Source organism: Pristiophorus japonicus, chromosome 5 (genome assembly GCF_044704955.1).
Source record: "Pristiophorus japonicus isolate sPriJap1 chromosome 5, sPriJap1.hap1, whole genome shotgun sequence".
NCBI classification, from domain to species: domain Eukaryota; kingdom Metazoa; phylum Chordata; class Chondrichthyes; family Pristiophoridae; genus Pristiophorus; species Pristiophorus japonicus.
Window position 1 is genome coordinate 221,600,307 of NC_091981.1, and position 24,619 is coordinate 221,624,925.

Here is a 24,619-nt window from a genome sequence, read left to right on the forward strand (position 1 = left end):
TTATCAAATCTGTAAAGTCAAACTCAAACAAAATATGTTCTTAAAAAATGTAAGTCAGCTCAATTAATGGTAGAGGAAACCTAATTACAGATAAGTTAGGCTAAGCAGTTTCAAAAATCAATGGTTAGGCCTCCACTAGAGTATTGTGTTCACTTCTGGGTACTGCACTTTAGGAAGGATGGCGAGGCCTTGGGAGGATGGAAAGGAGATTTACTAGAATGGGTACCAGAGATGAGAAATGACTGTTATGTTGAGAAATTAAAGAAGCTGGGATTTTACTCCTGAGAGCACAGACGGTTAAGGACAGATTTAATAGTTATTCAAAATCTTGAAGGGTTTTGATAGGGTAAATAAGGAGAAGCTTTCTGCACTGTAATGAGGGTCAGTAACCAGAGATACAGATTTAAGGTCATTGGCAACAGAACCAAAGGAGAATTAGAATTATTTTTATGCAGTGAGTCATTACAATCTGGAGTGCACTGTTTGAAAGGGTAGTGGAAGTAGATTCAATAATCACTTTCAAAAGGGAAGTAGATATATACTTAAAAAGGAGACATTTTCAGGGCTATGGGGAAGGAGCGGGTGAGTAGGACTAATTGGATAGCTCTGTCAAAGAGCTGGACATAATTGAATCCTGTGATATGGGCTTGTAGTTTGTTTTCTGTATAGACAAGATGAAAGACGGCCTTCATCGATATCTTTGTGATCTTGAGGCTCTTTTGAAAATAGCCAGCAGTTTTTAAGTAGTCCAAAGTGGACAGTTTGAACAGTGCAGTGAAGAATGAAGATCCAAATTATTCAAGGATTTATTAAACATTAACCTAAAAAAAAAACTACTCACTAAAAGCATCAATATGTCCACCCTAATGTTCAGTTCATTTATCCAGTAAGTCGCTGCCTTGCACAGATCTGGAAGGACATAGATTCAATCTTGGCTTGGGGAGTTTGCTAATCTCTCTACCATTGGTACCTGGATTAGGGAGGGAAAAATTGGTTGGGGTCTTGCTCCTGACAGCTATCCCATGACTTCCAGGAGGAAGTGAATGTTTGTTTGAGGAAAGAGTTGGGCTTGAGTACAATGTCTCACTGCATAAATATCTGGTTAGTACTTTTGAGGTTCACAAATGAATTTTACCCACTTGGCAGGAGGTACCAGAAGGGGTGTGGTGCCTGTGTTAATCACTTATTTCTGGAACATAAGAAGGAACAGGAGTAGGCCATCTAGCCCCTCGACCCTGCTCTGCCATTCAACAAGATCATGGCTGATCTGGCCGTGGACTCCGTTCCACTTACCCGTCCACTCCCCATAACTCTTAATTCCCTTATTGGTTAAAAATCTATCTATCTGTGATTTGAATATATTCAATGAGCTAGCCTCAACTGCTTCCTTGGGCAGAGAATTCCACAGATTCACAACCCTCTGGGAGAAGAAATTCCTTCTCAACTCGGTTTTAAATTGGCTCCCCCGTATTTTGAGGCTGTGCCCCCTAGTTCTAGTCTCCCCTACCAGTGGAAACAACCTCTCTGCCTCTATCTTGTCTATCCCTTTCATTATTTTAAATGTTTCTATAAGATCACCCCTCATCCTTCTGAACTCCAACGAGTAAAGACCCAGTCTACTCAATCTATCATCATAAGGTAACCCCCTCATCTCCGGAATCAGCCTAGTGAATCGTCTCTGTACCCCCTCCAAAGCTAGTATATCCTTCCTTAAGTAAGGTGACCAAAACTGCACGCAGGACTCCAGGTGCGGCCTCACCAATACCCTGTACAGTTGCAGCAGGACCTCTCCCTGCTTTTGTACTCCATCCCTCTCGCAATGAAGGTTAACATTCCATTCGCCTTCCTGATTACCTGCTGCACCTGCAAACTAACTTTTTGGGATTCATGCACAAGGACCCCCAGGTCCTTCTGCACCGCAGCATGTTGTAATTTCTCCCCATTCAAATAATATTCCCTTTTACTTTTTTTTTCCCAAGGTGGATGACCTCACATTTTCTGACATTGTATTCCATCTGCCAAACCTTAGCCCATTTGCTTAACCTGTCTAAATCTCTTTGCAGCCTCTCTGTGTCCTCTGCACAACCCGCTTTCCCACAAATCTTTGTGTCATCTGCAAATTTTGTTACACTACACTCTGTCCCCTCTTCCAGGTCATCTATGTATCTTGTAAACAGTTGTGGTCCCAGCACCGATCCCTGTAGCACACCACTAACCACCGATTTCCAACCCGAAAAGGACCCATTTATCCCGAGACTCTGCTTTGTTTGCCAGCCAATTCTCTATCCATGCTAATACATTTCCTCTGACTCCGCGTACCTTTATCTTCTGCAGCAACCTTTTGTGTGGCACCTTATCGAATGCCTTTCGTAAATCTAAATACACCACATCCATCGGTACACCTCTATCCACCATGCTTGTTATATCCTGAAAGAATTTCAGTAAATTAGTTACACATGATTTCCCTTTCATGAATCCATGTTGCATCTGCTTGATTGCGCTATTCCTATCTAGATGTCCCGCTATTTCTTCCTTAATGACAGCTTCAAGCATTTTCCCCACTACAGATGTTAAACTAACCGACCTATAGTTGTCTGCCCCCTTTTTTAAATAGAGGCGTTACATTAGCTGCTTTCCAATCCGATGGTACTCCCCAGAGTCCAGAGAATTTTGGTAGATTATAACGAATGCATCTGCTATAACTTCCGGCATCTCTTTTAATACCCTGGGATGCATTTCATCAGGACCAGAGGACTTGTCCACCTTGAGTCCCATTAGCCTGTCCAGCACTACCCCCCCCCCCCCCCCCTCCCTAGTGATAGTGATTGTCTCAAGGTCCTCCCTTCCCACATTCCTGTGACCAGCAATTTTTGGCATGGTTTTCGTGTCTTCCACTGTGAAGACCGAAGCAGAATAATTGTTTAAGGTCTCGGCCATTTCCACATTTCCCATTCTTAAATCCTCCTTCTCATCTTCTAAGGGACCAACATTTACTTTAGTCACACTTTTCCGTTTTCTATATCGGTAAAAGCTTTTACTATCTGTTTTTATGTTTTGCGCAAGTTTACTTTCGTAATCAATCTTTCCTTTCTTTATTGCTTTCTTAGTCATTCTTTGCTGTCGTTTAAAATTTTCCCAATCTTCTAGTTTCCCACTAACCTTGGCCACCTTTTACGCATTGGTTTTTAATTTGATACTCTTTATTTCCCTGGTTATCCACGGCTGGTTATCCCTTCTCTTACCGCCCTTCTTTTTCACTGGAATATATTTTTGTTGAGCACTATGAAAGAGCTCCTTAAAAGTCCTCCACTGTTCCTCAATTGTGCCACCGTTTAGTCTGTGTTCCCAGTCTACTTTAGCCAATTCTGCCCTCATCCCACTGTAGTCCCCTTTGTTTAAGCATAGTACGCTCGTTTGAGACACTACTTCCTCACCCTCAATCTGTATTACAAATTCAACCATACTGTGATCACTCATTCCGAGAGGATCTTTTACTCGGAGATCGTTTATTATTCCTGTCTCATTACACAGGACCAGATCTAAGATAGCTTGCTCCCTTGTAGGTTCTGTAACATACTGTTCTAAGAAACAATCCCGTATGCATTCCATGAATTCCTCCTCAAGGCTATCCCGTGCGATTTGATTTGACCAATCGATATGTAGGTTAAAAACGCAGCACCTTTTTGGAGAGAAGGAAATTGGTATGGGGGATTGAACCTCAAATCAAAATATTAAAATATCTTTCACTATCCTAATTTATGGAATATGGGTACAGGCTGGGACACTCTTATCTGGGATCACCCCTAGTCCGGCATGATTCCGGGGGCGCATGCACAGAACGTGGTCAACCTCCACTCCGACTTTGGGGCCGCGCCGACACTTCGTGCCTGCTTGGGGCGCCGATCTCCTCCCTCCCCGGCCTCGGGCCGCTGACCTCCCCATATCCAGCAAAATCCTTCAATCGACACAGGATGCCGGATAAGGGAGGTTCAACCTGTAATTGTTATGATGCCTATATGTTGGCTAATGGAAAAGAAAATTATTGTAAAAATGATTTTAATAGATACTGGTTTTATGGATAATTGTACCATGTGGTATGGTTTGACAGTTGTACGAAGCAAGAATCTGAGTTGGGGTGGCAATGGGGAATATTGCTATCCGCTTAGTTGATGGACAATTTTCTCCCCCTCTACGCTTTCTGTTGATTAGGATTAGGCTCAGATGCAATGGCCCACAGGTTGAAATAATCTCTTTGCTGTCCAGATTTATAAATAATGAGTAGATACTTGGGCAAGATATTAGTTACTAACTGTTGAACTATACCTCCGCATGAGTTGTCATCTTTTCTGAAAACGGGGAGAAGGAACATTTTACAAGTGAGCCATATTGCAATACTCTTGCCACTAACAATTAGGAACAGGAGTAGGCCATCCAGCCCCTCGAGCCTGCTCTGCCATTCAACAAGATAATGGCTGTTGCTCACTCCTTTGCAAAAATTGTATCAGTTATTGTTTTCAAAATAACAGTTAAAAAACTTTTGACCTATTGAAAAGTTATATTTGACCTCTAGGTGGCACCAGAGGTTCTTGCTTGTGCTTTAACCAGCGCTTCGTTCATTAAAAGCACACTGCATTTGGGAGGTTAGTCCCTGAAAGCTGGAACTTGTTACTGATTGAATTTTGACATTCAATAGTAATTTTTTCTTTAATTGCTTTTGATTTTCTAAAAGATTTCTGATTGTCTGCTGAATGACATATATTAAGATGACCTTTTTCAAAGTTCATTTAATTGTTTCTATCAGTGTGTTATGTGCCTTTTTTTAAGGTGTCCAGTCAGGGTTCAACCATTTAATGAAACAAACCTACAATAATGGGGAGCTGGTGAAGTTTTTGCAGTATATATTTTTGTTTATATTGGAGCATTATATATCTATTAAGGTATTTCTTCATTATTGCTGTAAGATTAGAGGCAGTATTTTGTTGCTTGTGCATTGGATTAAGTCACTTAATTCATTTTGTTTAATGATTCAATACTTTGAGTTGTCTACTTGGGTGTGTATATTTTGTTGGTCCCATTTTGTCACTTGACAGCGCAGATTCTTCAGCTATGGTCAGCTTGCTGTTTTATTTGTAAAACATTGTTGAGCATGTATCCTGTGAATGTCATCAATACTTTATTAAAGAATAAAATTGTTGAGCTTTTTTTGATCCCTGGGACATTACCTTGTGCATAAGGTGGTGGTTAAAAGCACAAATGCAACATATTGGAGCCCTGATGCATGGTGTGAACAGTTGGCACCTGAAGTGTTCCATACTATATCATTTCAGTTGCACCAACATAGGGTGCATCCAGTCAAGTCCCATAAAGAAGGGAAATTGCAGTAAGCATTCTGGGACATTTTTGCACACCTATTAATGATTAGCTTGGAGGAGTATTAATTTGGGTGGGGGGGGGGGAGTGTACAAGATTACAAGTCAAATTTTGATGAAGGCTCTTTGCCCATTTTATTTTGTCCTTCCCCAATATCAACCCTTCTGCCTTGCATTAAAGCATTGAGTTGTTAAAATAGATCAGTGTCATGGCTTCAAGCACTATTCCAGCTACTGATCAGCTAATACTCTCTCCGCTATCTTAAAACAAGTTGTAATTATTGAAAACCATTAAAACTGTCTCTCTAAAAATGGAGCTACAGATGTGTCACTACTGTTTGAGTGATCATTCTTTTCCTTATGAGAGAACTGAGTATTTAATTCCCTTTGCTAATTCTCAAAGCAAGGCTTATAAACTTGAGTACCAAATTCAGGATTCCATAATTTTTTTTAAGTGTTTGCTTTGACTGCACTTGTAGCTAATCGTGTTCTGTAAATAATGTTACTTTTCCAAGGCCTGCAATTTAAAAAAAATATTTTTATATAAAATATCAATTCACAAATTGAATGTTATGATTTTATAGTTTATTTTGAGCTTGGGCAATTTTGTTTAATCCTGGAAATCATTGTATAAGAGTTCTGAGTGCCATCGTTGTTTTGTTTCAGAACTCCATGGTATAAGAAATCAAGCCACTGTCGGTTTTCTGACTTTAATGGAGTCTTTGCGGTATTGTAAGGTAAGCACTTGGAACTTGATGATTTGCAGTGCAGAAGTAATTTTTGATACAATTTTAAAGTTACACCCCTTCCTGTTGGTGACACAAGCTGATTTTCCTACATACACCACATCAGGAGAAGTGCTTAAGAATTGCACTTTTAATCTGTTGGACCTGAAGCAGTAGAAAAGTTATCGGGCCAGAAATAAAACAAAACCATGTATTATATGCAAATGTTTGACAGATTAAAAGATTTAGTTCGTAAAATAACTGCCTACAACCTTGTCAACTCTTAGGAATCCTTGGGAAAAGAAACATAGGTGAAGAGTACTATAATCCACATCAAACCACTCTGGATGCCGTAGTGCTGATTTAGGAGCTAACCTTTTGTAAGACTGTTACAATTTGTGATGAGTTTTAAAAAATCAGTTGGTACGCAAATCCCTCAAAAGCCAAGTAATTGGGATTCTGAAACTTACGATTCTTACAAGCACCACTAAGGGTTGAAAATATGTGGTGGAGGTGAGAATCACACAGCAGTGGGGATGCTTTTTCAAGGTCATTAATATTTGCAAGTAAGTGCTATACTTGAGGGTAACTGATTATGGCACTGGGTACCAAAAGTGGTAAACGTGTTCTACTGCTCTTCACCAGCATTGTTCATCTTACTTAGAACCCCCATCCAACTCCAAAATGTGTACACAGTGGCTTAGGGCCCCAGCTTTTTTAATATCGAGTATTTTTCCAAAATGTTTACTGTGTGTACTAAGTAACAATAACCATTGATATCCAAAACAAACTTCTTCTTATTCTGTAGCTGATTGTGTATGGATTAGAATACAAAATAGAGATAAATAAAGTAACTTATTTACTGGTTCTTGTGAACATGTACCTTTTCAACAGAATGAGAAAACGAAACTTGAATATTTTTAGTTCCGATAATTGCTATTTTAGCTTTTGGGACACTGTTCTATTCTAATTAATAACGCAAATCCCTCAAAAGCCAAGTAATTGGGATTCTGGAACTTACGATTCTTACAAGCACCACTAAGGGTTGAAAATATGTGGTGGGGGTGAGAATCACACAGCAGTGGGGATGCTTTTTCAAGGTCATTAATATTTGCAAGTAAGTGCTATACTTGAGGGTAACTGATTATGGCACTGGGTAACTAGTCTATTCTAATTAAATTTTGTTTTAATGTTCTAATCCTTAGCTTTTACTAAACTGCGAAAAAATGTTTGGTGTTAAAGCATTTGGCGCAACATATTTTAAAGTGTAAACAACTGAACATTTTTGACCAATTATAGACAAATAATTTGCCCTACAGCTTTTCCTGGTATCAATTTTGAAAATACTTTTTTTTTTTGAAGCAGTGGTTTAAAAAGACTGCCACCTTTCCTCTTGGCCTTAGAAAATCTTTCAGTGGAGCAGGCAAAGCACTTTGTACAGATCTGTGCTTCATTTATTTTGTAACTCCCATCATATTTTAACTTTTAGAAAGTGAATATGTTTTATATGGAAGGTAGTGTTCAAATGTGATGTTCTACTCTGATGGGATGCAGGTTCAAGTCTCCAGTTCCTAAATTTCCAATCTCAGCTGTGTTTCTCTCGGAATGCTGTCTATGGGTTAATTCTGGTCAATGCCATAAACCAAATATGTTAATCTGCATTTGTACCATGCATTAAAATGATTTGAGGAAAGAATCTATTCTTTATTAAATTCTGTTCTTTGGGCATGCATTTCATTGAAAAATAGTTACTCCAGTACAGGTGCAGTGTCAAGAATCTGGGACCGAGCTCGGGTTCAGATATTTCCGGATTCCGGAGCATCAGGCGGCGGGGGGGGGGGGTCCCCGCTGAGGAGTTATTCGGGCTGCCGGCCCCATTGATGAGGTCGTCGGGCAGGGGACGGCAGGGCCCCGCCGCGGAGGAGCTGTTCGGGCCGGCGGGGCTACCCTAGCCAGCCCGGGATTACTCCAGCCTACCCAAGACTGTTTCCTTTCTCTGCTGGCTGCTCTAGCTGCCCCTAAAAGATCCTTTTTGACTACCTTAGCCGACCTTCGACTTAACCAAGCCTCCCTCGGGGTTCTTGCCCTGGTTTTGTGTCTGTGATCCTATTCCCAATGCCGAGGTCATGCCGCCGCGGGTCGCCAATTCTGTATGGTGTTTGTTTTGTTCACTCTACTCTGATTCTTAGACCTCGGACCTTTTATAGGGAAAGGACAACACGTGGCGCAAAATTTAGGCTTAACCCAGTGTCAGTTTTATTATGCAACAAAAACCGACTAAAACTGCAGGACTAGACTGCTGAGAGAAATTGACTTTAGACATACAATCACCATCCCTGGGTTCGCGGCCATTGATTCCGTGGCCTGCTAGTTCTTCTGGCCGTTTTCTGCAGTGTTGTGTTTGTCCTCCTTCCTTCATTCTTCCTCCTATTTCTGTTCTTTCCTTTGTTACCCTCTTGTGTATCTCTGTGTTCGTATATTTATATCCATAGTATGAATAAGTTTCCTGCTGGGCCGAGATCCGACTATCGATGTGGTGATTTGTTTAACTAGCTGTGGTGATGAGTTTGAATGGCTACTAATTTGCACACTGAGTCGACAGTGCAAAAGATAACTCCTTATGCTAAATGCTCTGTTATCCAAAAATGTGCATTTCGTAGGGTCCTTTGTACTCCTGGTTTTCTTGCAGACTTGTATTCTCTGGGGTATCAATGTCTTTGTCTGTATGCATAACCAAGTGTTGTCCTTGATCAACCTTGAGTCACCACTTGCCTCAGACTGGTGCCTGTTCCACTCCCAGGTAGTCCCACAGTTTGTTTTACTTTAAAACAGTTTGTTTGTGGCCTCTTCCTGTGCCTTGTTTCAAGAAAAATAGGTGTATCTTACAAGAGTGCATCTGCCCCCCCCCCCCCCCCCCCCCACCGTGGTCGGCTGCTTTGTCATCTGCTCTTCCTCCTCCTCCTCCTGCATGATGGCCTGACGTGGAAGATTGATTGGAGGGATGCGGCACCTGTGATTGGTCATCTGGAAGTAGAAAGCAACAGACGAGTGGTTAGCAGCAGGGGAGGGGGCAGGGTGACATGAAGGTCACGTAACGCTGGCTCATTTGAGGGACTGCCACTACTCCATTTATAATCTCGTCCAGAGACACTGTATCTCTTTGCCCCAACCCTAGTCCACAGACGTTGCATCACATTGCCCCAGCCCAGTCCAGGCAGTGTGCAGGACTTGCCCTGTGCAAGCGGGGGTCTGAGACGGACCGCCGCCTGTCCGCACCTGGTGCATCAGGAGTACATCAAAGTGCGGAAACATCTTGAGATCTCAGAAAGCAATCTTAATATGTAAAGATCATTCATGACAAATTGGATGCCACACTAAGCCTACCTATGCGTCATGCATTTTAGGAGGCGACCCACAGAGTGCTGAGAGACAGCAACAGCATGAGAACAAAGTGTCAGATTTATAATTTAAGTAATAAAGGAGTACATCAATAAAAATTGTACTCTAACAACCCTACAAAGATCATTAAACTTTTTCCGGCACTGCTTCCCACTTCTGGCCACTCTGAGGCAGAGACCTCCTCAGCAATCTCCCTCCAGATTCTGTTTAAAAATGGCTTGCAGAGGTCTAGAACCACCCCTCCTGTGTAGTTCCTGCCATCTCTCCACAGCCCCCACAAGAGCTTCGTTTGCCTTTTGTGAAAATTGCCTGGCACGCTGTTTGCTGTCCTCTCCTCCATCATCAAAATCGAATAATAAAATGGCTGATTCAGCCCCGGGTGTACTGCGCATGCGCGCGGCCGCGCCCTGCATTAGCATTTGCGATCATATAGCAGACCAGAAGTGTGGGAAGAAGAGAAAAAAATTTGAGCATGCGCAGAACGGATGATTTTTTTTTTTTTATGGTCGGAATTATCGGCTCTGGTGCACAAATTCTGTGGTGCAACGCCGGGGTTAGCGCTGACGCCTGTCGTGAACTTTCATTTGGCGAAAGTTGCGCGCTCTGGCGCTAACGCTAACCTGCCGCTAAAATTTTCATTTCACTGCGATTTGCGCCCGAAAACGGGCAAAAAGCCGAAAATCCAACCCAAATGTCTAAAGTAAGGGTTTGAACAAATAAAATCAAAAAATGTATACATCACAACAGAATGATTGGTTTATATTGATTCTATGAAATGTCTTTTGTGTGATGTTGGAAAATCAAGAGGGCAATTTTTTTTTTTAAAAAGCAAAATGTTGATGCTGGAAATTTGAAATAAAATCAGAAAATACTGGAAACAGGTTAGGCAGCATCTGTGGAGAAATGGAGATGGGGTTAACGTTTGAGGTCAATGACCTTTTATTTAATCAGAACCCAAAATCTTTTATTGAGGAAGTTTAATTAGAATTTTTTTCTTTTCTAATTCTCACAGACAGCCTTTTTAAAAAGATATCTTCTGATTACACACTATTGTAAATTGTATTCTATACATTGCAAAATGCATTGAGAGAGAGACTTGATGTTAGTTCATTTAAAAGAATGAATTTTGAAGCAAACTAATTATCCACCTATGTTTTGCTGTCTGTTAAGAAAGGTAGTTGGTAATTCCTTACATTTGAGAGAGGATGCAAGAGAAACAAACGGGGCAGACAGTGTATTTCCTCATTCTAATCTATTTTTTTAAAATAGTAAGTTGAGTTTTGAGAGCAAGCAGAACCTCAGGAAATCTGGGAGAGTGAAGAGGGGAAATAAGGTTTTGGGGTGTCTAGTCTCTTGCCACCTGACCTGGGAGAGTGAGTGGGAATGGGGGATGAAAATGGAGCATTAAAGATAAGATGTTTGACAGTGGAGCAAGTAAGTGAGAGGATGAACGGATAATTTTGAGGGGGAAGTTGTAATGCCAGTGATGGGAATGAGTGAGTAGTAGTAAGAGGAGGAGATAGCCGAAATGTAATGGGCTAAAAGATGCAATGGCAACAGAGAGTAGAGAAGTATCATGAATTGAGGGGGGGAAGCTGGGAAGGGAGCCACTGAGGGTCATGTGTTTCCGCAACTCCGTTCTAAATGCAGCTTACAACCATTGATGGCCCCTTAGTTTGCCACATCACAGCACTGCATACCTCGTACCTACCCACCCAAAATAATAAAGAAGCCGAAGAGGACAGAGACGTTAACATGAAAGAAGCATAAGAGAAATAAAGACGGGAACCGAATAAGAGATACAGCCATGAGATACCACAGACGAGAGTAATTGCATTCCCTGACTTGCCATGTTCAGTGATCTGGGAGATCAATTATTGGATAATTTCAGCTATAGTGGGATTAATGGTGCATATCCCGTTTTGGATAGGTGCTAGTGTTGCTCTCCAAAAGTGCTAATTAAGCGCTTTTAGTTTCGAATGATTGTCCTGAACATTGGAACAATTTTTCTGTTGGAAGTTAATTTGACACGTATTAAATATTTATTAGCATGTTCAGCAACTAAAAATAGGCCCCATTCTTACTTTGCAGGCCTGTATTTTTAACTAACTGTTCACATCCCTAATGTCAAGTGTTGAGGTAACTTGAGCTGTAGAAAAATATTAAATGAGGTTTGTTTGGATATATCTCATTAGTAGAGGTCCTATATTGCATGTAATGTATCTTTGCATTGTTTTAACTGTCTTCAATTCACTTTTAGGTTGGAGCATACCTGAAGTCTCCAAAATTTCCCGTTTGGATACTTGGCAGTGAAACTCATCTAACCGTATTCTTTGCAAAGGTAACCTTAGCTGCTCTGATTAAATCAGATAAACACTGCTGTGGTTCATTTTCATGTTTTTAAAGGGGAAACAACTCTGGTTTGAATAATAATCCAATATGTTGGAGCACAGATTTAGCTTTTTTCCAAAAGTTCTGCCATGTTCTGCACTGTTTGTAAAGCAATAGCAGTTGCAATATTGGATATGGGTGAGAATAACTAGGTGAATTGATTTTGAGTTTTATTTCATCATAGAACTAAAAATGTATATGTTGGTCATTGGTAAAGAGTTAACCGATTAAATGAAGACAGTGTTGAGAAATGTTCCATATGCAGAAACTTAGATATCGGTTTAAGAAAGACACCCATTTCTGTTTCCAAGTCCCTTTTTTCCTTTTTATTTGTTCACTGAATGTGGGTGATGGTGGTATGATTAAACTTGCTTACAATCACTTGCCTAGAGAAGGTGTTGGTGACCTGCTGCCTTGACCTGCTGCAGTCCTGTTGTGGTGATGCTCCCGAATGGTGTTAGGTAATGAATACCAGGATTTAAATCCAGCAATGATGAATAAACATATGTCCAAGTCGGGGAAACTTGCAGATGATGTTCCTATGATATTACTGCTGCTGTCCATCTTGGTAGAGATCGTGGGGCTGTTAGAAACATTGGCTTAACCTGTTCCTAAATGTATCATTCAGCCCCTCGGGCCTGCTCCACCATTCAATTAGATCATGACCGATCTTCACCTCCGCTCCATTTTCCCGCCTTTGTTCCATGATACCCTACTCAAATCTACCTATCTCAGTCTTGAAAGCTCTAATTCTCCTAGCATCCATGGCCTTTTTTTTAGGGAGGGGCGGTAAAGAGTTCCAAATTTCTACTACATTTGTTTTAATTTTAAAACTGCGTCCCCTTGTTCTTGATTTCCCCCACCAGAGGAAATCATTTCTCAGTACCTACCCAATTAAATCCTTTTCAAATTTTTGACTTTAAAATGTCAAATTTTTACACTCATAACACTCTTTTGTGAAGTGGCTTGGGATGGTTCACTACGTTAAAACTTGTATTTATATAGCACCTTTAACATTCGAAGCATCTCGATCTTCTACACATGTCAAGTTTATGCAATCTTTCCTTATAATGTAAGCCTCTCATTCTGGTGATTCTGTGTTGTACCCTTTCCAAGGCCAATATATACGAATTTAAGAATTAGGAGCAGGAGTAGGCCATTCGGCCCCTCGAGCCTGCTCCACCATTCAATTAGATCATGGCTGATCAACCTCAACTCCACTTTCCTGCACTATCCCCATAATCCCATGATTCCTTCAATATTCAAAAATCTATCGATCTCTGTCTTGAATGTACTCAACGACTGAGCCTCCACAGCCCTCTGGGGTAGAGAATTCCAAAGATTCACCACCCTGTAAGTGAAGACATTTCTCCTCATCTCAGTCCTAAATGGCTGACCCCTTATTCTGAGACTGTAACCCCTGGTTTTAGGCTCCCCAGCAAGGGGAAGCATCCTCCCTGTATCTACCCTGTCAAGCCCTGTCAGAATTTTGTATGTTTCAATGAGATCACTTCTCATTCTTCTAAACTCTAGAGAATATAGACCTAGTCTATTCACTCTCTCCTCACAGGTCAATTCCCTCATCCCAGGAAGGAATCAGTCTGGTGAACCTCTATTGCAAGTATATCCTTCCTTGGGTAAGGAGACCAAAACTATGCAATGCTACAGGTGTGATCTCACTGAGGCCCTATATAATTGCAGTGAGACATCTTTACTTTTATACTTAAATCCTCTTGTAATAAAGGCCAACATACTATTTGCTTTCTTAATTGCTTCCTGTACCTGCATGTTAACTTTCAGTCATTCGTGTACAAGGAACTCCAGTGCCTCCACTCTCCCATCATAATTTCAGCAGACAATTGCCAGAAACATTGCAGAAATGGTAAACCACCATTTATGCCATTTTTCCAGGGTTTCTGCTCATCTTTTACCAAATGGCGAGAAATTGGAAGACTCCCCTAAGGAAATTCTACGCCTGTTTCTCTTCTACAGGAACAATACATAAAGCTGACTGTTAGATCTGGATTAGTTAGGACACAAGGATTATAGACAACTGCAATAAAAGCTTTATTGCCCAAAACAATTTAACAATCGAAACTCAGAACACACAAACATGCTTAAGGATTTATAAAAACAATAAAAAGTTGAGAATGATAAAAGCCCATTCAGACAATCAAATCCAGTAAGTCTCTTAGTCTAACATCCAACTTGGACTTGAATACTGCAAAATCTGTCTCTTCTCTTCTCCAGATTCAGCAACCCGCAGGAATTTTGCATGAAGTTCCTTCGGGCCCGAAGTTGATGGCCACCCATTTCTCGGCAGCAGTGGGCAGGACATCGATGAATTTTGGGCCCTTAGAGTATCTGATCAAAATGTAATTTTCACTTTCTTATATTTATGACCTCTGCTCCTACTAGTCTACTTTATCTGTACATAATTCAAAATCTAGCACAGGGTGTGCTCTTGCTGACTGCAAACCTTGCTTGTTGTAATTTTTGGTCATGTTTGTGTGTCAGCATTTCTATTGTAAGTTGTTACATCAGCATCTCCAATTGAAATTTGCTCCGTCAATTATCACAATGAACTTGCAGGCTCTGCCCACTAAGGGCCCCCTGTAGAGTCCATTTCTGAAGTCTATTATTCAACTCCATCACCATCTAGAATATATTTTTAAAAATTATCAACTGTGCATGGGCAATTTACTAGTTTTAAAGTAAAATTTTAACTTCTTTAAATCTATTACTATTTAAAATACTTCAACTGAGGTCCCCTTAACTGTGTTACGTTGCTTCAGTCACGGGTAATGCCTGTTTAATTTTTTTGGCCATTCATTTAACCATTGCACATTTTATAAATACCGCAGTTAACAACCACAAGCAATGACATTTCCCCTCTTGTGTCTCATGGTCAGTTGTCAATTTCATCAACTAAAATAGCCTAATCGTACTGCAGAAATACAGGTTGCTATTTTAAACAACAACAAATCATGCAAGTGAACTTGCAGTTGCTTGCCATCAATTTTTCCAGTCAGCTGCCATTTATGGAGGTTTTCAATGATGCTCACAAGAATCAGGCACGTTATGACCAGGGACACAGGAAGATCGGAGAAGGTTTTGAAATGGGGTAAAGATAAGCCATGCTTTACATTTTGAAAAGAGAATGACAAATCAGCACAAAGTATTGAAGCAGTTGTAATCCCCCTCTGACTGAGACATTTCTGTATTCATGATGATGTAATCTGCTTTCAGTTCTAGCTTTGGTTTTAAAGTTGATCTATTATCTATGCCAGAATAGCACATAGAATCTTATGCTTTGGGCTTTTCTAAAATGATAAAATTTAGGCGTTGAAATTGGATATGGTCTGAAAACGGCTGGTGTCATGACGGCTATTTAGCTACTCCGGGTCAAACTGATCTAGGTAGCACGCAAAATTCGTACTCCGTCCTCATTAACATTATTATAGTGCTGATATCAGTGCCAAAACCGCTGTTCATTGACTTCCCACTTAACCGGTGGGCCAATCTCGGGTGCAGTCTAGTTCCCAGTCATGTTTGACCTAGGCTTTATTCAGTACTTAAAGAGGAGTTGCACTGATGCAACAGCACCTTATGTCAGTGCACTTGGAACTCCACTTGGAAGCACAAGCAACTACAAAGAGATGACTGAGCATCAGCAGAAGGAGTGCGCAAAACTCATTTCAGACATGGTTCTGGAGTCACTGCTGTGGAGAGGAGGCGGGCTGTCCTCTTCCTGCAAGCAGACAGGAAGCCGTCCTCCTCCACCTCGCCCCAAGGTGGTCCCAACATTCCTGGTGGCAAGGGCTGCACTCTCATGATCGCCAAGTTGTGGAGCATGCAGCAGATCCAGACAAAATGGGACACTTGCTCCACCGAGTACAGGAGGGCTCCTCCCAGATAGTTACAGCAGCAGAACCGCAGCTCCAGCAGCCCAAAGGCCTGCTCGATGATGAGCATGGCTCCCACCATGAGTGCTGGGCTGCGTTGCCACCCAGACAAAAATGGCGGCCGCCGCAGGATCCACCAGCTGCGAACGGAAATGCGGCAGCTGCCATTTTTCTCCAATCAGGCGGTAACGGCCTGCGCTCAGCCCCCAGTTTTCACCCTTTAATGTTGACACTGCAACTTGAATAAAAATATTAACAACTGTCCACTTTTTTCTGAAGCCCTCTAGTATCTCACCAAAATTGCTGTTCCTCATGTACGAATGGAGAGGGGATTTGAGTACAAGGGCAGTGAGGTGTTGCTACAATTGTACAGGGCCTTGGTGAGGCCACACCTGGAGTATTGTGTACAGTTTTGGTCTCCTAACCTGAGGAAGGACATTCTTGCTATTGAGGGAGTGCAGCGAAGGTTCACCAGACTGATTCCCGGGATGGCGGGACTGACCTATCAAGAAAGACTGGATCAACTGGGCTTGTATTCACTGGAGTTCAGAAGAATGAGAGGGGACCTCATAGAAACGTTTAAAATTCTGACGGGGTTAGACAGGTTAGATGCAGGAAGAATGTTCCCAATGTTGGGGAAGTCCAGAACCAGGGGACACTCTAAGGATAAGGGGGAAGCCATTTAGGACCGAGATGAGGAGGAATTTCTTCACCCAGAGAGTGGTGAACCTGTGGAATTCTCTACCACAGAAAGTTGTTGAAGCCAATTCACTAAATATATTCAAAAAGGAGTTAGATGAAGTCCTTACTACTAGGGGAATCAAGGGGTATGGTGAGAAAGCAGGAATGGGGTACTGAAGTTGCATGTTCAGCCATGAACTCATTGAATGGCGGTGCAGGCTAGAAGGGCCGAATGGCCTACTCCTGCACCTATTTTCTATGTAGCATCTTTAAAGAGGAAAGAGCGGTCGAGAGATTTCGGCAGAGGATTCGAGACCTTGGGGCCTAGACAACAGAAGGCATTACCACCAATGGTTGAGTGAATTATAATCAGGGATGCTCAAGAGGACAGAATTAGAGGAGCGCAGATATCCTGGGGTGGATTGTGCGGCTGGAGGAGATGAGAGAGAGGGAGGGTGAGGCCATGGAGGGATCTGAAAGCAAGGATGAGAATTTTGAAATTGAGGCATTGCTTAACCAGGAGCCAATGTAGGTCAGCGACTCCAGGAGTGATGGTGAATGGGATTTGGTGCGAGTTAGGACACATGCAGCCAAGCTTTGGATGACCTTGAGTTTACATAGAGTAGAACGTGGGACGTCAGCCAGGAATGCAATGGAATAGTCAAATCTAGAGGTAATAAAGGCATAGATGAGGGCTTCAGCAGCGAATGAACTAAGGCAAGGGCGGAGGGAGACACGCTATGTTATGGAGGTGGAAATAGGCGGCCTTGATTATGCCGTGGATATGTGGTCCAAAGCTCATTTCAAGGTCAGATATGACACCAAGGTTGCAAACAGTCTGGTTCAGCCTAAAACACATGCTATGGAGAGGGATGAACTTGGTAGCTAGGGAAGGGAGTTTGTGGTGATGACCAAAATTAATGGCTTCGGTCTTCCCAGTTTTAATCGGAGAAAATTTCTGCTCATTAAGAACTGGATGTCAGACAAGCAGTCTGACAATTTAGAGACTGGAGGGATAGGGAAAATTGGTGGTGTGGTACAGCTGGCTGTCGTCACCGTACATTTGAAAATTGGCATCGTGTTTTCGGATGCTGTCAGCAAGGAGCTGCATGTAGATGAGAAATAGGAGGAGGCCAAGGATAAATCGTTAGGAAACACCAGAGGTAACAATGTGGAAGCGGGAAGAGAAGCCATTTCAGGTAATTCTCTGGCTACGTACGATTAGATAGATAAGAATGGAACCAGGTGAGTGTAGTGCCACCCAGCTGGACGACGATGGAGAGGTCAACCGTGTCAAAGTCAAACAAGATTGTGTCATCACCGGGCAATCACTGGATTACAACCAGGAGTATGGGCTCTTACTGATTCCACTCCCCCCTCCCCTGATCCCTGGCACTGAAGCCAATTTTAACAGCCCTGCACTCAATCCAGTTGAGATCAGCACAAATCAGAAATCAAACCTGGGACCTAACTGGTCTGTGGCTCAGCATTGGGCAGTGTATTTACACATTTATTCATTGGGAAAGCTTAATGCATTATTTTAAGATTTATTAACTTCTATTGCATATTTTTCAATCTTAAAGTGCTCAATTTCTGTGATCATCTGATGGGAATATAAATCTGGGCAAAGAATTCACAAGATTTCCCAATTAGTGGGATTTCCAGTGTACACATACATAGAAACTACAAAAATTGTTGCCAAAATCCTCCAAGATTCAAGACACAAAGAGAACAGCCTGGACAAGCTCCTCTGGCTCAGTGCGTTAAGTGCGGTGTCGAGCTATACTGTCAAGAAGATTCTAGATTCAATCCTTAATCTATGCTGAATTAATTAACTTCAACCAAGTTGGCAGTGAAATTTGACGCATGTAAATGATGATGGGAGGAGGGTGGGTCTTCCTGGGACTGCCATGGGGAAAGTGGCAACAGCTGGGGAAAGCGACCGTCACAACCTTGGTTCCCTCCAGTGCAAGAGGGCCTTTTAACAATCCCCTCTCGTTGTATTCTGCCCCCCATCTACCTTGTACAGGCCTCGAGTCTGCTGACAAGGCTGCCAATGTTCTGAACTTCAGCCACTCCGGCCCTTTAACTGCTGGATGCCTCCTGTGGTTGCTGAAACGGTGCTGCTTTGCTGGAATTGGTGACTGAGCAATGGCAACCTCTGTGCTGAGGTATACTGCCCAAAACTGAATGCAGTACTCCAGATGAGGTCTGACCACGGCTCTATGCAACTGAATCATAATTTCCACCCCTTTGTATTACAGCTCCCTTGAGATAAAGACCAGTATGTTATTGGCCTTTGATTGCTTTGTGTACCTCTCTACTGGCTTTTAATTTGTGTACTTGGATTCCCAAATCATTCCTCCTATACTTTAAAATTTCTCAACATTTATTAAATCTTTCTTGGGGCCAAAATGAATGACTTAACACTTAACCACATTGAATTCCATTTGCCATAGTTTTGTGCACTCATTCAATCTGTCTATGCCCCATTGCAACTTCCTAATCCCATTTGCACTACTTGGTGTCCCTCTTAACTTAGTGTCATCTGCAAACTTGGACATACAATTCTCTCCCTTTTATCCAAGTCATTAAGTGTGAACAGTTGAGGCCATGGAACTGATCCTTGAGGAGCACCACTTTACATATCCTGCCAATCAGAGTATCTACTGTTTATCCCCACTCCGTCTCCCCCACCCCTCCCCCAACCTATTTCCAATGCAAGTCAAAAGACTAGCTCGTTTTTGCTAATCCCTTCTGTGGAACCTTATCTAATTATTTTTTTATTAGTTCTTGGGATGTGGGTGTCACTGGCCAGGCCAGCATTTGTTGCCCATCCCTAATTGCTCTTGAGAAGGTGGTGATCCACCTTCTTGAACTGCTGCAGTCTGCACGGTGAAGGTACTCTCACAGTGCTGTTAGGGAGTTCCAGGAGTTTGACCAAGCAACTGTCTTCTGGAAGTCCATATAGACAATATTCATAGGTACTCTCTTATTGGGGAACTCCTTTTTAAAAAAAAAACAGATTAGTCAGATATAATTAACCGATTAAGCCATATTGGCTGATGAAGTAAGCTTGGTGAATTGTTGCAGTGCATTCTGTAGTTAGTACATGCTGTAACTGCAGTATTATCAGTGATGAAGGTAGATTAGAATTGTACAATGCAGAAGGAGGCTATAGACATAGAAACATAGGAAATAGGTGCAGGAGTAGGCCCTTCGAGCCTGCACCAACATTCAATATGATCATGCGCTTCAGTACCCCATTCCTGCTTTCTCTCCATACCCCTTGATCCCTTTAGCCATAAGGGCCACATCTAACTCCCTTTTGAATATATCTTAACGAACTGGCCCCAACAACTTTCTGTGATAGAGAATTCCACAGGTTCACAATTCTGAGTGAAGAAGTTTCTCCTCATCTCGGTTCTAAATGGCTTACCCCTTATCCTTAGACTGTGACCCCTGGTTCTGGACTTCCCCAACATCGGGAACATTCTTCCTGCATCTAACCTGTCCAATCCCGTCAGAATTTTATGTTTGAGATTCCCTCTCATTCTTCTAAATTCCATTGACTATAAGCCTAGTCAATCCAGTCTTTCTTCATATGTCAGATCTGCCATCCCGGGAATCAGTCTGGCAAACCTTCGCTGCACTCCCTCAATAGCAAGAATGTCCTTTCTCAGATTAGGAGACCAAAACTGTACACAATACTCAAGGTGTGTCCTCACCAAGGCCCTGTACAACTGTAGCTAGACATTCCTGCTCCTACACTCAAGTCCTCTCGCGATGCCATTTGCCGCCTTCACCGCCTGCTGTATTTGTATGCCACCTTTCAATGACTGATGTACCATGACACCTAGGTCTCGTTGCACCTCCCATTTTACTAATCTGTCACCATTCAGATAATCTGTTTTCCTGTTTTTACCACCAAAGTGGATAACCTCACATTTATCTACATTATTTGGGCCATCAGGTCTGCGCCGGCTCTTTCGAAAGGCAATCCAGTTTGTCCCACTCACCCGCTCTTTTTCAGCATATCTCTGCAATTATTTCTCCCGAGTATTTCTCCAGTTCCCTTTTGAAGGCAATTGTCTAATCTGTATCCACCACTCTATCGGGCAGTGCATTCCAAATCCTAACTACTCGTTGCGTAAAGTTTTTTTTCTGAATCCAGTGGCAGGGGTGTCGATCAATAAATTCAATATCCATAATCTTATTAATAAGGACAACTTCCCAATAGTTTCTGAAAATTTTATAGCTAGGAATGTTCAGTTCTAGAGACACTATAGTTTCTGTCACGATTGCAATGTCATGTCCCTACATTCTGGCATGTTCCCTGGCTTTGTCTAATTTTCACATTTCACACACAACCTTTCAAACTTTGATCCATTCTTACTCCTCGGTACATTTTCCCTTTTCTTCGCCGTCTTCTCCTTGACTCCTCTCCTATCTGCCTTCAGGGATGTGTCTCTTTTTTTCCCCTTCTCCCCTTGAGCTTGCTATTTTGGACTGCTTTGCTCGTTCACTACAGTTGTGTTCTTGATTGTTCTCTATGAAAGAAAGGGCTAGCATTTGTGTAACTCCTTGCACATCCTCATTACATACTAAAGCATTTCACAACCAATAAGTTATTTTTGAAGTATAGTCACTGTTGCGCAACAAACTCAACAGCCAATTTGTGCATAGCAGGGCCGTAAAAGTGCTACTGTAATAAATGACGCTCTAATCTCGTGTCTCATCTTGTATTGAGCTCTTGTTTGAGGCCTAGAGCCAAGTGCTTCTCACAGAGCCAAAACGGGGCATTGATGAAGAGGTTCTTGGTGAGGCAAGAAGGTTTAATGACCCCAAAATGTAACTGCCCTTTACACTGGCACTTGGGAGGGAACAGACCAGACATTGCGTTTCTGTCGTGGCTGCAGAAAAGGCCGTCTATCCCTCTAATGATGGACTCCTCTTAACTATTATCTTTTTTCAACATTATCACTTGTTCCTCCTCGCCCTCAAGTGCTTTCTCCATACTGCTGTGATGTGCTGGGGAGCGGGCAGGGCAGTGGAGTTGAGGTCAAGATCAGATGAGCCATGATCTTATTGAATGGTGGAGCAGGCTCGAGGAGCCAAATGGCCTACTCCTGCGCCTATTTCTTATGTTGCTTGTGATTTCCACTCTGGTGTGTTGGTATCCTTGCCTGCATCATTGGCACGGTATATCTATCAATCGAATTAAGACCACAAGAGCTTCCTGCACTATCTCTGCCCTAGTTTTCCTTTAACCACGACCTCTTTGCTTCCCTTGTGGATCACTGCCTGGTTCCTTCCTCTATATCACTCTTACTTTGTAGCTCTTTGCCTCCTGCCATGTTCCTTCCAGCAACTTTCCTCCTGTATAATGAGTAGTGTGTTTTTTTCTCAAGTTCAGTAACTGAGCTCAAGTGAGTCCACTGGGAGATTCTTTCCGCTTTAGTGATTGCTCTGGATACTCCTGGTTTATAAAAACTCTTGTATTGTGCAGGTTTCTCACAGCAATAACTTTCCACTTTACTGTTTTTACAAATGTATCAAATTAAAATACCAAATTTGGGCCAGATGCTTTCTTCGGTTGGCCTTTCAACACAAGGCCACAATTGAAGTGTCATTCTAGGGCTTTTTCGCTACACTAGTAAAGTTTAAAGGTGTCAAGTTTTTAAAAATGTGTTCATGGGATGTGGGCGTCGCTGGCAAGGCCAGCATTTATTGCCCATCCCTAATTGCCCTTGAAGGTGGTGGTAAGCTGCCGCCTTGAACTGTAGAGGGCAGTTAAAAATCAACCACATTGCTGTGGGTCTGAAGTCATATATAGGCCAGACCAGGTAAGGACGGCATACTTCCTTCCCTAAAGGACATTCGTGCACCAGATGGGTTTCTATGACAATCCGGTAGTTTCATAGGGCTCAAATTTCCCCAATCCCTTTTTCTGGTGCCCTCATCTGAGGTGTGCCGCTTTTGTCCGCCACCAAGCGCGCCGAAAATCTTCCTCCCGATTCTGGCCGCTCCCCAGCCTCTCCTCGGTGGTGGCATAGCGTGGCCCAGTAGATTGGGGGCGGAGCCAGGTCCCGGCACTGCATATGCGCGCTAGAGTCTGCGCACGTGTGCAGTAGCTCCTGGCAGGCCAAATCTGAGAGTGCGCGCTGGAGGCTGTGTGGAAGGGGCCCGAAGCACACCGTCCCTAGCTCTGGCTGAATGGGCTCCATCATCGGCGGCCCGATGCGTTCCCTAATGTAGGGCTTCTTTTTTTATTATTTACTGATTGCTTATTACTTTGGTCTTGGTGCTTTAGGTGCAGGGTTCCTTCTATTTTTTTATTAATTAATTGCTTATTACTCTTTGTGCTTGGATCACATGTTTAGTGCTTGGTGCTTTAAATGTATTTATGCTTCTTTAATGTTGTTGTGAAGGTGTTTAGTGCTTTGCAAGATTCCCCCCCCCCCCCCCCCCCCCCCCCCCCCCCAATCTCTGGCTGCCTGCGCTGATTTCTTCAGTCACCACAAGGTTTTTCTGAACGCCTACTTACGCTGGCCTAAGTTAGTTTGGAGTAACTTTTAGCGTGCTAAACTTGCTTAAATGGCCAAAACAGGCATAAGTGGCTGGTAATGCCCCCTTTTGGGGAAAAAAAAACTAAACTTTAAAAAAAAACCTAACTAACTCACTTACACTGCTGCAAATTAAATGGCCAGAATTGCAACTATAAAGCTACTCCAGAAAAATCAAGTTGCTCCAAAAAAAACTAAGCAACTCATGGGGAAATTTGGGCCCACTGATTCTAGCTTTTTATCCCAGATTTATTTAAATAATTGAATTTATATTCCCCAGCTACCATGGTGAGATTTGAACTCCACCCTACATTCACCTGAACTGATGATCGCTAGAGTAGACTTTTGATGTTACAAATTGAGTTTTACAGAAGGGAAAGTGGCAAGTTGGATCCGGAATTGGTTCAGTGGCAGGAAACAAAGGGTAATGGGCAACTGATGTTTTTGTGACTGGAAAGCTGTTTCCAGTGGGGTTCCGCAGGTTCAGTACTAATACTTGCTTTTTGTGGTATACATCAATGATTTTGATTTCAATGTAGGGGTATGATTAAGAAGTTTACAGATGATTCAATAAATTTGTGTGGTTGATGATGAGGAAGAAAACTAGACTGCAGGAAGGTATCAATAGACTGGTCAGGTGGGCAGAAATGGAATTCAATCTGGAGAAATTAGGTAATTCATTTGGGGAGGGCGAACAAGGCAAGCGAATGCACAATAAATGATGGGATGCAGAGAAGTGTAGAGGAACAAAGGGACCTTGGAGTGCATGTCCACAGATCCCTGAAAGTAGCAGGCCAGGTATATGAGGTGGTTAAGAAGGCAAACGGGATATTTTCCTTTTTTATTAACCTGGATTAGCACAGGAGAGCAGGAAAGAGTGGGAGAGCTATAGTGGTAGGGGATTCTATTGTAAGGGGAATAGATAGACTTTTCTGTGGCTGCAATCGAGACTCCAGGAATAGTATGTTGCCTCCCTGGTGCAAGGGTCAAGGATGTCTGAGCAGTTGCAGGACATTTTGAAGCGGGAGGGTGAACAGCCAGTTATCGTGGTGCATATAGGTACAAAAACGGGATGAGATCCTACAAACTGAATTTAGGGAGCTAGGAGTTGAATTTAAAAAGTAGGACCTCAAAGGTAGTGCTCTCAGGATTGCTGCCAGTGCCACGTGCCAGTCAAAGTAGGAATCACAGGATAGCTCAGATGAATACGTGGCTGAAGGAATGGTGCAGAAGGGAGGGATTCAAATTCCTGGGACATTGGAACCGGTTCTGGGGGAGGTGAGACCAGTACAAACCGGATGGTCTGCACCTGGGCAGGACCGGAACCAATGTCCTAGGGGGCATGTTTGCTCGTGCTGTTGGAGAGGGATTAAACTAATATGGCAGGGAAATGGGAACATATGTAGGGAGACAAAGGGAAGTAGATTGGGGGCAGAAGCAAAAGATAGAAAGAAAAGTAAAAGTGGAGGGCAGAGAAACCTAAGGCAAAAATCAAAAAGGGCCACATTTTAGCAAAATTCTAAAAGGGCAAAGTGTGTTTAAAAAGACAAGCCTGAAGGTTCTCTGCCTCACTGCGAAGAGTA

General features: G+C 42.5%; 1 protein-coding gene across 1 annotated transcript in view; it reads left to right on the forward strand.

Moving 5' to 3' along the window:
• mindy3 (MINDY lysine 48 deubiquitinase 3) overlaps window positions 1-24,619 on the forward strand; it is a 175,830-nt gene that overhangs the window by 21,016 nt on the left and 130,195 nt on the right. The window contains exons 9-10 of the mRNA XM_070881329.1: window positions 6,036-6,106; window positions 11,754-11,834. Coding sequence (XP_070737430.1) covers window positions 6,036-6,106; window positions 11,754-11,834 — 152 coding nt within the window. The remainder of the gene's footprint in view (window positions 1-6,035; window positions 6,107-11,753; window positions 11,835-24,619) is intronic.